This window comes from Mustela putorius, unplaced genomic scaffold (assembly GCF_011764305.1).
Source record: "Mustela putorius furo isolate JIRA1106 unplaced genomic scaffold, ASM1176430v1.1 tig00000785_pilon_pilon_pilon, whole genome shotgun sequence".
In the NCBI taxonomy this organism is placed as follows: domain Eukaryota; kingdom Metazoa; phylum Chordata; class Mammalia; order Carnivora; family Mustelidae; genus Mustela; species Mustela putorius.
In genome coordinates this window covers 9,654,657-9,669,540 of record NW_025421480.1, presented here as the reverse complement: position 1 = coordinate 9,669,540, position 14,884 = coordinate 9,654,657, and the positions used below count along the sequence as shown (strand labels likewise).

Below are 14,884 nucleotides of genomic sequence, written 5' to 3'. Positions count from 1 at the left end.
GAATCTAATCTCTATAGTGGAAGCAAAAGATACATTTTGATTTTTTTTTTCTTCTATGGAATTAAAGACACATCCCAGACTCGATTCTTGAGATAACTGTGTTTGGACATTTTTTTATGGACTTTCTCCCCTTTGACCATAGCAGTAATTTTTCTAAAATGCATTAGTTCTTCCTGTTTGTGTGTGAAGAGTTCTGTGAGAGTAGGTCAGGTAATAAGATTAATGGCATTGAACCAGTTTTCAAACAATCTAGGGAATCATGTATGTCCTTAGGACATCTGGCTTAATAAATCTATACTCTCCTAAAGCTGTTGGGAAATACATTTTTAGGTGGGAACCACCTCAGACCCAGAAGCACGTAAAGTGGGTTTTATGATCAGATTTTAGTTTTAGCTTATTTACTTTTATGTGGTGGCTTTTTCTTTTTTTCCTTCTGGCTAGAGATAATCAAGTATATTATAGTACAAATATATCGTAATAATATTATCTTTTAAAAATACTTACAGTGAAAGTATGCGAGGCTTAACAGCAAAAGTGACTAGTGGTCTTCTGCCCTTGCCAGAAGTGAGTCTTCAGGCCCTCGAAGATGAAGTATCAGTGGAATCTGTGCTTCAGGGAAAGATTGCTGCAGGTATGGTAATATTGCTGAAAACTTAGATTTGATTGATTTGTAAGCTAATGAGCATTTATTATAATTTTTTTTACTGTGGAAGAAAAAACAATACTTGGTTATGGTGGTCTTATATAAGTATAGAACATCTACAGTTAGTTATGTAATAACACCTGTATACTCTCAAACATATTTTCACTGAATCTTGGGATGGTTATTTTTCATTTTTCCTTATGAAAAATGCTGTATATTGTATCTTTCAGTGTTGGATATTTATATTTAGAAAATAGAAATACACAGCTGGGGTTTTTTGGTTTGTTTTTTTGTTTTTTTTCTGAGGGGGGTGGAGAGAGCGCACTCGCTTATGTGCACCAGCCGGGGGGCGGGAAGGGAGAGAGAGACTCTCAAGCAGGCTCCGTACCCAGTGCAGAGCCTGATGCAGGGCTTCCATCATGACTGAGCCTAAATTAATAGTTGAATGCTCAACCAGCTGATCCTCCTTGGCGCCCCTGATATTTCTTTATGATCCATCAGTAAGTTTTGTTGGTGATGAATTTGGATTAGAATCTAAATAGTCATTGTAAAAATCTGATTGTAGGGCCGTAGATAATACAAAATACTCAGAAAATCTTGTGGGTTTTTTTTTTTTTTTTAAGATTTTATTTATTTATTTGTCAAAGAGGGAAGCAAGGAGAGAGAGAGCTCAAGGGGGGTGAGTAGCAGGCAGAGGAAGAACTAGGCTCCCTGCTGAGCAGGGAACCCGATGCAGGACTCAGTCCCAGGATTCTGGGATCATGACCTGAGCCAAAGGCAGATGCTTTATCGATTAAGCCACCCAGGCATCCCAGAAAGTCTTGTTTCTTAATTCCACTAATCTGAACAAGATTCTAATGTGTAGTTTGATTATATAATGCAGCAGAAAACCATACCAGAGTAGCCATTAAATTGTGGATTTCAGTCTAGTGAAAGGTCTTGCAGGAGACTTTTCTGAAAATGAATTTCACAACTATCCATCCTAGCAGGTAGACAACAAAACTTATCAGTCATTTAGCTAGTTAGAGTGCTACCCCCTTGATTATTAAAAGTAGTAACAGTGCTTACTGTATGCCAGGCACTGTAACAACTTTTCATTGAGGTATTAGACCCTTACTGTTCTGTGTGGCTAAGAATCAAATATCCCAGTTATACAGGCAGGAAGTGGTGAAAGTGATTTTTGAATCCCATGTATTCAGGGCCTTCATTGTGCCATGCTATTTCCTTAAACTAGGTAGCTGCCCTTACAATGTAGTATATCCAGCTGTGTACTTAGATGCATGGTATACATCACAAATTGAAAAGTTACCACCAGTCATGTAGTTGGTCAAGGGAAAATTCGAGTCTGTTCTTAATTCCTGTTTTACTTACCTTCCCCATATGTTATTCATCAATAAGCCAGTCCTTTTAGTCCTGTCACTGAGCTGAATCTCCACATAAATAAAGTCAATCCACTTGTATTTATTCACGGTCACTGACCAGGCAGAGGGTATTCTCCTCCGGTGTGGACCCTGTGCTCCCCCTTATTATCCATTTTCTGCTTAGCAGCTAGAGTAACATTTAAAAACATAAATCAGATTGCTTAAAAACCTCCCAGTTACTTTATATTTTGTACATAATAAAATCCAGACATGACTAGTAAGGAGTCAAGAAGGGCTTCTGGTATTTCCTATTGTTACACTAGTTATGTCTTCTCAGAGTTTGAACTCTTCAGGGATAGAATCATGTGTTCCACTTCATGAGCGCCAGAGCACCTGATTTAATCCTTGTGGTATGATGCAGTGGAAGTGTGAATTTTGGCATTAGACTCATGATGCACTCTGGCTCTGGTATCTGTACCCATGCTTTTTTTTTTTTTTTTTTTTTAAGATTTTACTTATTTATTGGAGAGAGAGCAGGAGAAGGGTGGGCAGCAGGCAGAGGGAGAAGCAGGCTTCCTGCTGAGCAGAGAGCCTGACATGGGGTTCAATCCCAGAACCCTGAGATATGACCTGAGCTGAAGGCAGATGCTTAACAAACTAAGCCACCCTGTAGCCATACATATTTGAGCAAGTTGTTTAACTGTATGAAATTTTAAATAGGGGTGCCTGGGTGGCTCAGTAGGTTAAAGCCTCAGCCTTTGGCTCAGGTCATGATCCCAGGGTCCTGGGTTCGAGCCCCGCATCGGGCTCTCTGCTTGGCAGCGAGTCTGCTTCCCTTCCTCTCTCTCTGCCTGCCTCTTTGCCTACTTGTGATCTCTGTCTGTCAAATAAATAAATAAAATCTTTAAAAAAAAAAAAAAGAAAGTTTAACTAAACTTATCTCTGATGAGGTGTGACAAGGAATAAATGAGATAATCTGTTTATAGCATGTATAAAGGCACCACATGGCATGGTACCTTTACTGAATGGCTGCTTTATTATTGAGGTAATAGATATTCAATATATTTCACTAATTGGGACCACTCTGTTCTATAAATAGATTTCACTTTGGAGATGATAAAGTTATATCTGTGATGAGCTGTGTATTATATATATAGAAGATCTAACTGCTGTTTAGTTAGGTGGTGTACATACGGTATTAAAATAAGCAACATTTTTTTCCCCTTCCTTCTAGGGAGGAGAGGACTTGCTTGCCTGGCGTGTGGTCAGCATCTGGAGGTAGTGCACTCGCTCACAGGAGAGCGGCTGTCTGCCTACAGATTCAGTGCAGTGAGTCAACAGCCGCCTGTGATCCTGGCTCTGAAGGAATTCTCTTGGCAGAAGAGAGTTGGATTGTTAATTGGATTGGAAGAAGCCGAAGGGAGTGTTCTCTGTCTTTATGACCTTGGCGTGTCCAGAGTGGTTAAAGCAGTTGTTCTCCCTGGAAGGGTAGGTACTGGTTAAGGTCTGTGAGCTTCTGCTTTCTGAGCTGCACTCCTGCTGGGAACACAGGTGTGTTCACTTCGTGACTGTTCACTGAGCTGTACATTTATAATTTGTTTACTTCTATGACAGTGTGTTCGTTTTCATTAGAAGTTTAAGATCGAAAGAGGTTCAAGATAGTATATTATCAAAAGAACATAACACTTAAAATAGAACTTTCTTATTCTTGGTTAGAAAATTGCAGAGTGAAAGTAGGGTTGACATCAAGGGTTCTAACATTCTTTTCTCTAAAAAGTATCATCCGAGTCTTGTTATCCTCGGTTGTGTTTTTCGAGGACACTGAAAGTTTATATTAGAATATTATGTTCATTAGTATGGCATTTTTTGTTTTGTCTTTTTTAATTTGAAACTGTAGCCTTGGAGCACTGTGGAAGATAGGTCTTCCTTGTTTAAGATTTGAATGATATTTAAATAGTGGATTTATTTATAATTTATTAATTCTAATATATGTATGCCTTCCATATGCCAAACATCTTAACCAGTAGTAAGTATAGAAGTACTTTGAATTCAGGTTGTTTCTTCAGTAGGTTTATTCCTGCTCTTCCATATGCTAAGAAAAAGTATGTGCCCTTACCAAATGTACACAGACGTATAAATGCAAAATGATGTAAGAGTAGAATTCTCTCTGTACATAGTGTGGAAAAAAAAATGTAACAAATATTTAATAGCATATAAACACTATACAATATGGATAATATATAAACCATACATAAATAATATATAACATATAAACAAATACATGCATTCATATAAATGTTATATTGTAGTCATAGAAGAGCATTTTTTTAAAGTTAAGAGATAAATGTCAGAATACTATGTTTTTGCAGTTTGGGAAAACAGACTCAGTGGGCAAATATAGCGATCTGAAGTGGTTTATAGCCTGGTTATCTTATATGTACTTGCTAGTGTAGATGTTAAGGGTAGAATTAATTTAGCAGTTTATTGAGTGCTTAGTGTAGATCAAGCTGTGTGCTAAATTTTGGAGATGAGTAGAGACGTAGAACTTGGTCCACACTGTTGAAAAAGCTGATAATCTAGTTGGGAGAAGACAAGTCAGAAGTTTACAGCATAAATATAATAAGTATTTTTTTTTTAATATATATTTTTTAAAGATTTTATTTATTTATTTGACAGAGATCCCAAGTAGGCAGAGAGGCAGGCAGAGAGAGAGAGAGAGGAAGAGAAGCAAGCTTCCTGCTGAGCAGAGAGCCCGATGCAGGGCTGGATTCCAGGACCCTGAGATCATGACCCAAGCCGAAGGCAGAGGCTTAACCCACTGAGCCACCCAGGCGCCCCTATAATAAGTATTTTGATAAACTCAAGCACATGGAACATGGAAACAGATAGGTAATTTCTACTCATAGAGGTTGGACGTTTCAGGCAATGAGACCAGCATGTAAAAAGTCACAGTATATGGAACATTTGAGAACTGAGCTTATTTGGAATGGCTGCGGGAGAGGGGAAATCAGAGGCAGGGTCTAGAAGTGCCGAGCGTTGAGATAGTAAATGACCTTGTTTGTAGTTTGTGGCATCTGCCTGAACTCTCTGGTGAAGACATTTTAAGTTTAAAGCAGAACTCTAGTGTAAGAAGCTCTTTGGATTGGAGTAGTTCGGGCAGATAATAATGGTGAGCTGAACCAGGCAAATGACCTTAGAAAGGGAGAGGATGGGGCAGATTCAGAATATATTCAGAAGGTGACATGGATAGGACCTGTTGATCATTTGGTTAAGAGTAACTGAGAAGGAACAAGAGTTTTTATTTATTTTTTAAAGATTTTTTAAATGGAGTGTATACATGCGCATGAACAGGAGGGAGGGGCAGAGGGAGAGGGAGAAGCAGACTCCCTCGCTGAGCAGGGAGCTTGACATGGTGCTCCTTCCCAGGACCCTGGGACCATGACTTGAGCTGAAGGCAGACACTTTACTGACTGAGCCCCCAGGTGCCTCAAAACAAAAGAGTTTTAGATAAGTTCTTGGTTGCTCAGTTGTGTGGATAGTCGGCATCCCATGAAAGAGGAAGGAGAAAGGAAGCATTGGAAGAGTAGTGATAGATAACCTTCCATAGAAGTTTGGTTGACTAGTTGTCTTTTGGCTAGGGCAGAATATTTCCTTTTAAAGTTGTTTGCTTTTAACTGCCTTACATTAAAATTAATTAAAGTACCATTATCAGTTAATCATAGAGTATTTGTGTGGGGAATACAAACTGAGATAGATTTCTTAACCCCTATCTGAGGGAATTGAAGAGACTGTGCTCTATTATTTATAGACATTATTGCCATAATTTGGAAAAGGAAGACAGTCCATAAAATTACAGCTTTCAGAATTAGAAACACTGTAGAATGTTTTGTGTACCAATGACTCTAGACAGAGTCAGGCTTTTGTCTGTGATAATAAATTACAGCCTGAAAAAAATAAATAAAAATAAATTACAGCCTGAAACAAACTTCTATATTAATGCGTAAACCATTGATAATTAATTTCCTCTTTTCTTTCTAGGACTCATCAGTATCATAGTAGAATTCACTAAGTACTTAATTATCAGATATCATACCTAATTGTGAACTAATAGGAAACAGAAGGAAAGCTGAGTATAAAATAGACTGTTTATTAGGTATAGACATTTAAGATTTGACACATGAGAGGAAAGGTAAAAACATAGTTTTATAATGTAGCTACAGTATGACTTATTAAAAATAACTAAAGTTCTTGTTAAATGTCAGTGATCCAGTCACTGCCAAAGCTTAGTGTGAAGTCCATTATTATATGGCCCTTTTAAAGAAGGTTAGACCTCTTCAGGCTTCAAGGCATAAACAGGACTTTTGTTTTAAAGAGTAAACAGTAAATTTTTCTTGAATGATTTATTTTTACTCTTCCTCAGGAAAAGAGGCTATCTGATTATGGAGTAGTTGGTTGAGAGCTTTGTCTTTTTTTTTTTTTTTTTTAAAGATTTTATTTATTTATTTGACAGGCAGAGATCACAAGTAGGCAGAGAGGCAGGCAGAGAGAGAGAGAGGGAAGCAGGCTTCCTGCGGAGCAGGGAGCCCGATGCGGGGCTCGATCCCAGGACCCTGAGATCATGACCCGAGCCAAAGGCAGCAGCCCAAACCACTGAGCCACCCAGGCGCCCCTGGTTGAGAGCTTTGAAGAGAAAAAATCTAAGTTTGAGTTTTACACTTAATGTCTGTGTGACTTGAATAACCCCAGCTAAACTTTCTAAGTTTCAGCATGGTTTCATCTTTGAACAGGTAGAATTATATGTGATCCAGTATCCAGGGTTATGATGAATGTTAGTGAACCAATTAGTGCAAGGCCTGGCATACAGTAAACTTGGAGTAAACACCGTTATTATTCCAACTGCATGATTTGTTTTACATTGAAATAACGGTGTCATTTCTATTTTATCTGAAGATTTCATAGTGTTATTCAGATTTACAGGTATCAAATGCAAATTTATAATTCTCTAATAGAAAATGTTTAAATCCACGATAACTAAAAATCTGCTTTAACTTCCAATTTGTTTGTTGAGTTTTTTAATTGTATTTTCTCACTTTGTATAAGAAAAACAAATGCTTTATTCTGCTTTTCTAGGTGACAGCAATTGAACCCATAATTAGTCATGGAGGAGCCAGTGCCAGCACTCAGCATTTGCACCCAAGCCTGCGATGGCTTTTTGGCGTGGCCGCAGTGGTGACCGATGTTGGGCAGATTCTTCTTGTTGACCTGTGTCTGGATGACATGTCATGCAGTCAGAATGAGTTAGAAGCCTCAGGTAATTGTTCAAAACCCAAAACTGAGCATCTGAATATTCTGATGCAGCGGATTGGTTTGTTTGTTTGTTTTTAAAACATCTTTTTTAAAAACATCTGAGCAGAGAGCCAGATGCAGGGCTTGATCCCAGAACCCTGAGATCATGACCTGAGGTGAAGACAGAAGCTTTAACCTACTGAGCCACTCAGGCGCCCCTAACCTAAAAATCTTAGAAAGTGTATGTGTTACAATGTTTCAGGAAAGGACCATTTGATCTTGAAGACCGTCTTGATAGTTAAAGCAATACTGTAATATTAGGGCAGAGCTGTTCCTCTGTAGATCAGCTAAGAAAGAAATGATCATTATTTTATCCCAGTTTATAATGAGCATAACTCATAAAAATTGTCAGTGCATAGTAAAACTGTTTAAAACTGCAAGTAGTAAAAATTGTATTTTTACCAAAAACTCAAGAACCAAGTCAGATTTCTGAGCAAAATTTTAAATCTGTAAAATGCGACTTGAAAAAAAACTTGGCAGAAATAAGTGGGTTAAGCCTCTGCCTTTGGCTCAGATAATGATCTCAGGGTCCTGGGATTGAGTCCTGCATTGGGCTCTCTGCTCAGCAGGGAGCCTGCTTCCCCCTCTCTCTCTGCCTGCCTCTCTGCCTACTTGTGATCTCTGTCTGTCAAATAAATAAATAAAATCTTTTTTAAAAAAATGCTTGAAATTCTCTTTATGGAAAATTGATAGAGGACTTCAGTAGTCTTTTTTTTTTTTTTTTTTTTTGAGGACTTCAGTAGTCTTGATGAAGTTTTGTTTCAGAGTTTTTAGATAATATCATTCTAGATGTAAGGCTAATTAAAAATGCTTGTATTCATAATTAAAACTCTTCAGATCAAAATAGTGGAGTTAAAACATCCTTTATAAAATCAGAGGTCAACAATCAATAGTTGAATTCATCACAAGGATGATTTTATAATGGAACTCTTTGGATTGTGATCAGAGATCAGAATCATTTCTCAGGTATAAGATTTACAGAGCTGTTGAATAAAAAATTGGGGTTTAATGCAGAAGTTTTTATGATAGTAATTTATGATTACAATTCTTTGCACTTCACTGTAATACACATAACACAGAAAATGAAGTTTTGGGGCACCTGGGCGTCTCACTCAATTAAGCATCTGCCTTCGGCTCAAGTCCCTAATCAGCTCAAGTCCTGAATCGGGCCCCTTACTCAGTGGGGAGTTTCCTTCTCTGCTCTCTGACCTTCCCCTGTGCACGAATGTGCTCTCTCCCTCTCTCTCTAATAAATCTTTTTTTTATTTAATGAAATTCCCGATATTTATCATACTATACTGTTTTATACTTTTCCAAACTTGGTAGTATTGTACATCTTCCCACATCAATACAGATAGTCTACCTTACTCTCTTGAACAAGTGTACAGTATTCCATTGTATGAAATATTTATTTTGGCAGAGTTTAATCCTTGCTTTTTATCAGAAGCAGAGGGATTAGGAGAGGGATCAAGTACAATATATGATTTTCCCCCTCTTCATAACAGCATTGAGGGAATCTGCCCTTGTATGTGGTTATATCACTATATGGGTCTGAGTATTTTTCCTTTTAATTGAAGATTTCAGAGATCTTCAAGTAGACAGAATATATATATTAGAACTCCCACATATCCATCATCTAAATTCAAGTTTAGTTTTCAGTTTCAAGTTGTAGTTTGGTTTTCAGAATTTACCATATGTGCATCTTTTCTCTTTCTTATCCCTCGTCACCCTTTTGCCTCTGCATTAATTTAAAGCAAATATTGGCTGTGCTACCATGTAATCGTAATGCCATGATCAGCCCTAACTATATTAATAATAACTCCTTGGTGTAGTCCAAAATGGGTCTGTAATCAGATGGCTGTGATTGGCTCTAGAGCATCTTTCTGCATTGGTATTGTTTGAATCTCGATCTGAACAAGGTCCACACATGACACTTGAGTTATGTCCCTGTCTCCCTGAAGGTGGAGCGGACCTCCCTCTGTCCCCTCCTTTCCTATTTATTTTTAGTTCTTCTGACTTGCTGAAGAAGTTAGTTTATTGATAGAATGCCCCACATTTTGGAATTAGTGGAGTGTTTTCCTGTGGTGTCACTTATATTTTGTATTTTTTGCAAATGAAAGTTAGCTCTGATTAGGTTCAGATGTGACATCTGGCAGGGACACTTCCAGAAGTGCTGGATATTTCCTGCTGTATCACATTGAGAGGCATGTGGTGTCTTGTTTCACCTTTAGTGATCAGTGGGTCCAAACAATGACACCACGAACCTTCCTTGTTAAAGTTTCCCGTCTGCCTTTGTACCAGCTATTCTCAACCAGGGCTGATGTTTGCCCTGTAGGGGATAATATCCTGGGGACGTTTTTGGTTGTTGCTCCTGGAGGGAGATGGTGCTTCTGGCATCTAATAGACCGGCCAGGGCTGCAGTTCACTATTATGTAGTGCATAGGACCATTCCCCCCAGCAAAAATTTATCTGACCCAGAGGGTCTGTGGAGCCAAGCTTGAAAAACCCTATTTAAATTGTTTCATCCATCGAGATCGTTACCTAAATCTTTTGATTCAGTAGCGGATATAAAAATGATTTTGAAATTCTCTTAATCTAAAGAATTTTCTCATTAACTAGGGCTGTTTACCCTGAGATACAGTTTGTTTGGAAGAGGCAGGATAAATGCTTACTATTTCTTTAAGTAGTAATTTTCGAGGTAAGGAGCTGGTACACGGTTACTTAAAATGATTCAGTAAGATCTTTTGTTGGTGAGGACAGGAACTCAGGAGGTTTTGTTTACTTCATGTGTACTTTTACATTCATTATTGTTTATTGATGTTCAAAAGAAAAAAATTTTTTAAACTTATGAGAACACCTTCATGTAGTCTGACAAATCCCCTTTAGATGTTGATAGTTTCCTAGATTTTTGGCACACGATGTACTAGGCTCATCTTAGTATTTTCTGCCCCAGACGGGGACTGGCCATTTCTCCAAGGGGAATATTTAGGTTCTTAGTTCTAAATTTGAATAAAGAAATCATCAGCTTTTTTTTTTAAAGAAAACCCAGTCAGCTTTGTTTATGATTATTAAGGAAATTGTGTAATCTTTTTAAAAAAAAAGTGTACTTCAGATAATATTTGAGATGTACCATGAGGTTTTTTTTAAAAAATCACACAGTTAAATGTATTTTGAAAATTAGAGCATTTAACTAGGCATGGTTGGCTGTTTTATAGTTCAGTGTGCTTTGTTATCACTAATTTTAATTGACCACAGTAGTCCTCAGTTGCAGCTTGAATAGTGGCTAAAATGTTTGCTTTTATGGTTGTTGTGATCTGTTAATCTTACTTGTCTTGTTTTTCTAGACCTTGAAGTTGTAACCGGCATCCCAGCCGAAGTGCCGCACATCAGGGAGACCGTGATGCGTGAGGGCCGCCACCTGTGCTTCCAGCTGGTGAGCCCATCGGGCACCCCTGTGTCAGCCCTTCGCTACATCAGCAGGACGAACCAGCTCGCTGTGGGCTTCTCTGATGGCTATCTAGCTCTTTGGAATATGAAAAGCATGAAAAGAGAGTAAGTACAGCTTCTTCTCTTACTTGATTATTGGTAGTTTCTTTCGGAATATAACTTTGTTTTGTTTTGTTTTTTAAATTTAATTTTATTTTTTTAGTGTTCCAAGATTCATTGTTTATGCATCACACCCAGCGCTCCCTCTATGCAATATGTGCCCTCCTTAACACCCATCACCAGGCTCTCACAATGTCCAACCCCGCACCCCTCCAGAACCCTCATTTTTGTTTCTCAGAGTCCACAGTCTCTCATGACTTGTCCCTCTCTGATTTTCCCCAACTCACTTCTCTCCAACTCCCAATGTCCTCCTCAATTATTACTATTTTAAAATTAGCATAAAGAGAAAAGGGTATGGTTAAAAATAAGATTTTTTTTTTTTAGTTTTATTTATCTAAGTGATCTCTACACTCCAGATGAGGTTCTAACTCAGGACTCCAAGATCAGAAGTTGCATGCTCTTCCAACTGAGCCAGACAGGTGCCCCTCTTCTTCTTCTTTTTTTTTTTCTTAAATAAAAAATCTTTAAAAAATGGCTACAGAAGTGACCCTTAATTGAGGGAGGTAGCAGCTCAGCATTATAAACTTTTGATCTCTTTGAAGAGTTCAGTAGATGCCTGTTTTTCTTGTAAGTTGTCAGTTTAATATTCATTTTTTCCCCCAAGGCATGCTGTATTTATTTATTTATTTGTTTGTTTGTTTATTTATTTATTTACTGACTGACTGACTTTGTTTATTTATGGCTAAGTACCAGGCTGAAGCGGCAGTGCCAGTCCCTAGTAGCTCCATGGGGCGAGTCCACCCTACCTCTCTTTGCTTGAGAACCTTTTACCAGCTCTTGTCTTTGAACTGCTGCTACGTGAATGCCCAGGGAACCTGGTTTCTGTAGTCTTTCCCCTGGCGCTGTCATCTCTTGGCTAACTGCTTTTTTCTATGTGGTTTGTGGGAACTCTTTGGATTCTCACTCACTGGGGTGTCGTGATGGGGAAACCTAAGTGCAGGGAGCTGAGATGAGAGTGTTGTGTCCGTGTTCGTCTTTCGTAGGGGGTCTCTTGCTGGTAGCAGTCCACAGTGGCCGACCCTCACCTGACAGGAGGGGCTGGTTTGCACACGTGTGTGTGTGGGGGGCACGTTAGTAGTTTTGGCCCTTCCCAAGGCCGTGTCCATTGTCTTGCCATCCTGTGTATGTTACGATCAGGTGATTCTCACACGAGACCCCTTATTCTTTCTGCATGAAAATATAACTTAAAAGTATGAACTGTGCTACTTCTTGTGCCTGTTGTAGATACTACACGCAGCTGGAGGGTGGCAGAGTTCCCGTGTATGCCGTCACTTTTCAAGAACCTGAGAACGATCCACGTAATTGCTGTTACTTGTGGGCTGTTCAGTCGACACAAGATAGGTCAGTGTGACACGTGTGTTTTTTAAAAATACTTGTCAAGGGGCGCCTGGGTGGCTCAGGTGGTTAAGCCGCTGCCTTCGGCTCGGGTCATGATCTCAGGGTCCTGGGATCGAGTCCCACATCGGGCTCTCTGCTCAGCATGGGGCCTGCTTCCCTTCCTCTTTCTGTGATCTCTTCCCTTCCTCTCTCCTACTGTGATCTCTCTCTGTCAAATAAATAAATAAAATCTTTAAAAAAAAAAAATACTTGTCAAAGATGAGGCCACATTTCATTTTTGGGGGGAAAAGCCTTGTAGTATACTTTTTTTTTTTTAAGCGAAAACCGCGTAATTCAGTGAATTAGCAAGTGGTAGTTGAAAGGATTTTGAAAGTTAAATGTTTCTACATGGTTGAGTAAATTCTGGGATATCAGTGAGAAAAATGGTACTTGTTTGACTTGCTTAAATGCTCTTTTGGAGTAAGCCAGTACAGGTGAGTGGGCAGCCTCTTACCACCTTAGACAATTTTTATGGCCTTCTGTGTTCTTGCACTCCTAAGATTTCCTTTCTTCTCTTTGTTGTGTATGTCTCTCTCATTTTTATTTACCCCCACTCTGTTCCTTGGTCCGCCTGTTTGCCTTTTTCAGTATATTCTTAGCATTAACTTGGTTAATTTTTCTGTCATAACGTTTAATTTTGTCCCAATTATAGCTAGTGAAAAATCTTTCAACTGAATTCTAACCCATTAAGTTTGTTCAACTAGAGTAGTGTAAGTATTGATTTTGTGTTATTTTTCTTTGGTGTTTTGTTCTTTCTTAGCTGATGAGTGAAACAGTTGAGCTTGTGGTATAAATGCCATGATGGTGATAATGTGCAGTTCCCGGTACTTTCTCTTCCCAAGTCCTTCCTACTGTGGGCTTGAGGTACCTGAGTTATGGTCAGTTTGGTTTTTTTGGTGTGTGTGTGTCTTTTTTTTTTTTTTTAAAGATTTTATTTATTTATTTATTTGTGTGTATGTGTGAGAGAGAGAGAGAGAGAGAGAGAGAGAAAGAGCACATGTAGAGGAGCAACAGGTAGAGGAAGAAGCAGGCTCCCCACCAAGCAAGGAACTTGATGTGGGACATGATCCCAGGACCCTGGGATCATGACCTGAGCCGAAAGCAGACGCTTAACTGGCTGCCAGGCCCCTGGATTTTGTGTTCCATGTCCCTACTTGGTGGTTTGGCCTTGATTTTCTCTGTAGTAAGTCAGGAAATGAAATTATTTGCCACTTTGAAATTTGTCGTTCCTGGAAACATACTGAAATGAAGATACAGAGCCCACTGTTGGGCTACCCCTTCTTAAGTCAAACCCATATTTCCTTTCATCTGAGTGTAGTGGGGGACAGCAGCAGCTGGAGGGATGTGCCCTCTGAGGGCTCTGGATGGTGGGCAATGTGAAGGGACTTTTATCGAGACAGTTGTGATATTCTGCTCATTTTTCCTCCTAGAATTGTCTCTTAGGATAAGTTCTATTGATTTTTTTATTCTTTATGTGGGTTTTGTATTTTTTTCTGAATTTTGCACACTAAATTCTAGAGTGCTTTCCTCTTATTTTGGCGAATAAGACTGCCTTTTTTTTTATCATGCCACTCTTCATTCTTGTAGTGTTCTCTGTAAGTGATGCCCACTCTGTTCTTATAACCATGAAGCTTATCTGAACATTCTGTGTTCCTGATTTTCTTTTGTAAAATTCCTGTGAATTGTATACATTTCTCTTCTTTCTTTTTTGAGGTAGTTTTCAGAGCTCTCTACAGCTGATTCTTGAACAGGGTGGGAGCTGGGGCTCCAATCCCCCTGTGCTGTCAGAAATCCACGTTTAACTTTAGACATCCATCCTGCCTCCCAAATTTAGCTACTGATAGCCTGCTGTTGACTGAAGCCCTACCAATAAACATCAGCAATTAGCACATATTTTATGTGTTAAATATATTACATAACTATATTTTATAGTATTGCCTTTTGGCTTATTGTTTTCAGTATATCTGTACTGTGCAGTTCATCTGCAGGTTTTCTCAAATTGTCACAAATCTCCAAAAAATTTCCCGTTTGTATTTATTGAAAAAAAATCTGCATACAAATGGACCCACACATTTGAAACTTGTGTTGCTCTAGAGTCAAGTGTATTTGTGTTTGAACTACAAACGAATCATAGATTAAAATATGGGCAGTATATACTGTTCTCTGTTTCTCTTACGGTGATGCCCAAGGTTTACTTCTCTTATTCACAACATACCCAGTAAGTAACCCATAGGAACAATTCTCTAATTACTTTTAAACCACTTAGTAGTACTGTATATAATATTCTTTTAATAGGACAAGGTCAATTTAATTGGTAAGTTGGGTTATTTATTCCTACATGGTTTACTTTGTGTTTGTCACTATTATTGATGTGATGTACTTTTGAGATTGGTATTTTTGTGGGCTTCCAGTCTTTGATTTGGGCCCTTCAGTTAGTTTGTCGTGGGCCTCTTTGAGAATCTGATGAAGGCTGTGATATATATCGGTATGTGACTGTAACATGATTTAAGGCAGAGTTCCTCACCTGTGGTCTGTGGGTAGACCTAGAATG

General features: G+C 38.7%; 1 protein-coding gene across 9 annotated transcripts in view; it reads left to right on the top strand.

Annotated features, from left to right (window-relative positions):
• AHCTF1 (AT-hook containing transcription factor 1) overlaps nt 1-14,884 on the top strand; it is an 83,285-nt gene that overhangs the window by 13,347 nt on the left and 55,054 nt on the right. For 7 of the 9 annotated variants that reach the window (XM_045084675.1, XM_045084673.1, XM_045084672.1 and 4 more), the window contains 5 exons: nt 507-631; nt 3,239-3,492; nt 7,135-7,315; nt 10,695-10,902; nt 12,181-12,297. In XM_045084675.1, coding sequence (XP_044940610.1) covers nt 507-631; nt 3,239-3,492; nt 7,135-7,315; nt 10,695-10,902; nt 12,181-12,297 — 885 coding nt within the window. The remainder of the gene's footprint in view (nt 1-506; nt 632-3,238; nt 3,493-7,134; nt 7,316-10,694; nt 10,903-12,180; nt 12,298-14,884) is intronic. The other 2 variants (XM_045084674.1, XM_013058439.2) reach the window with 1 other exon arrangement.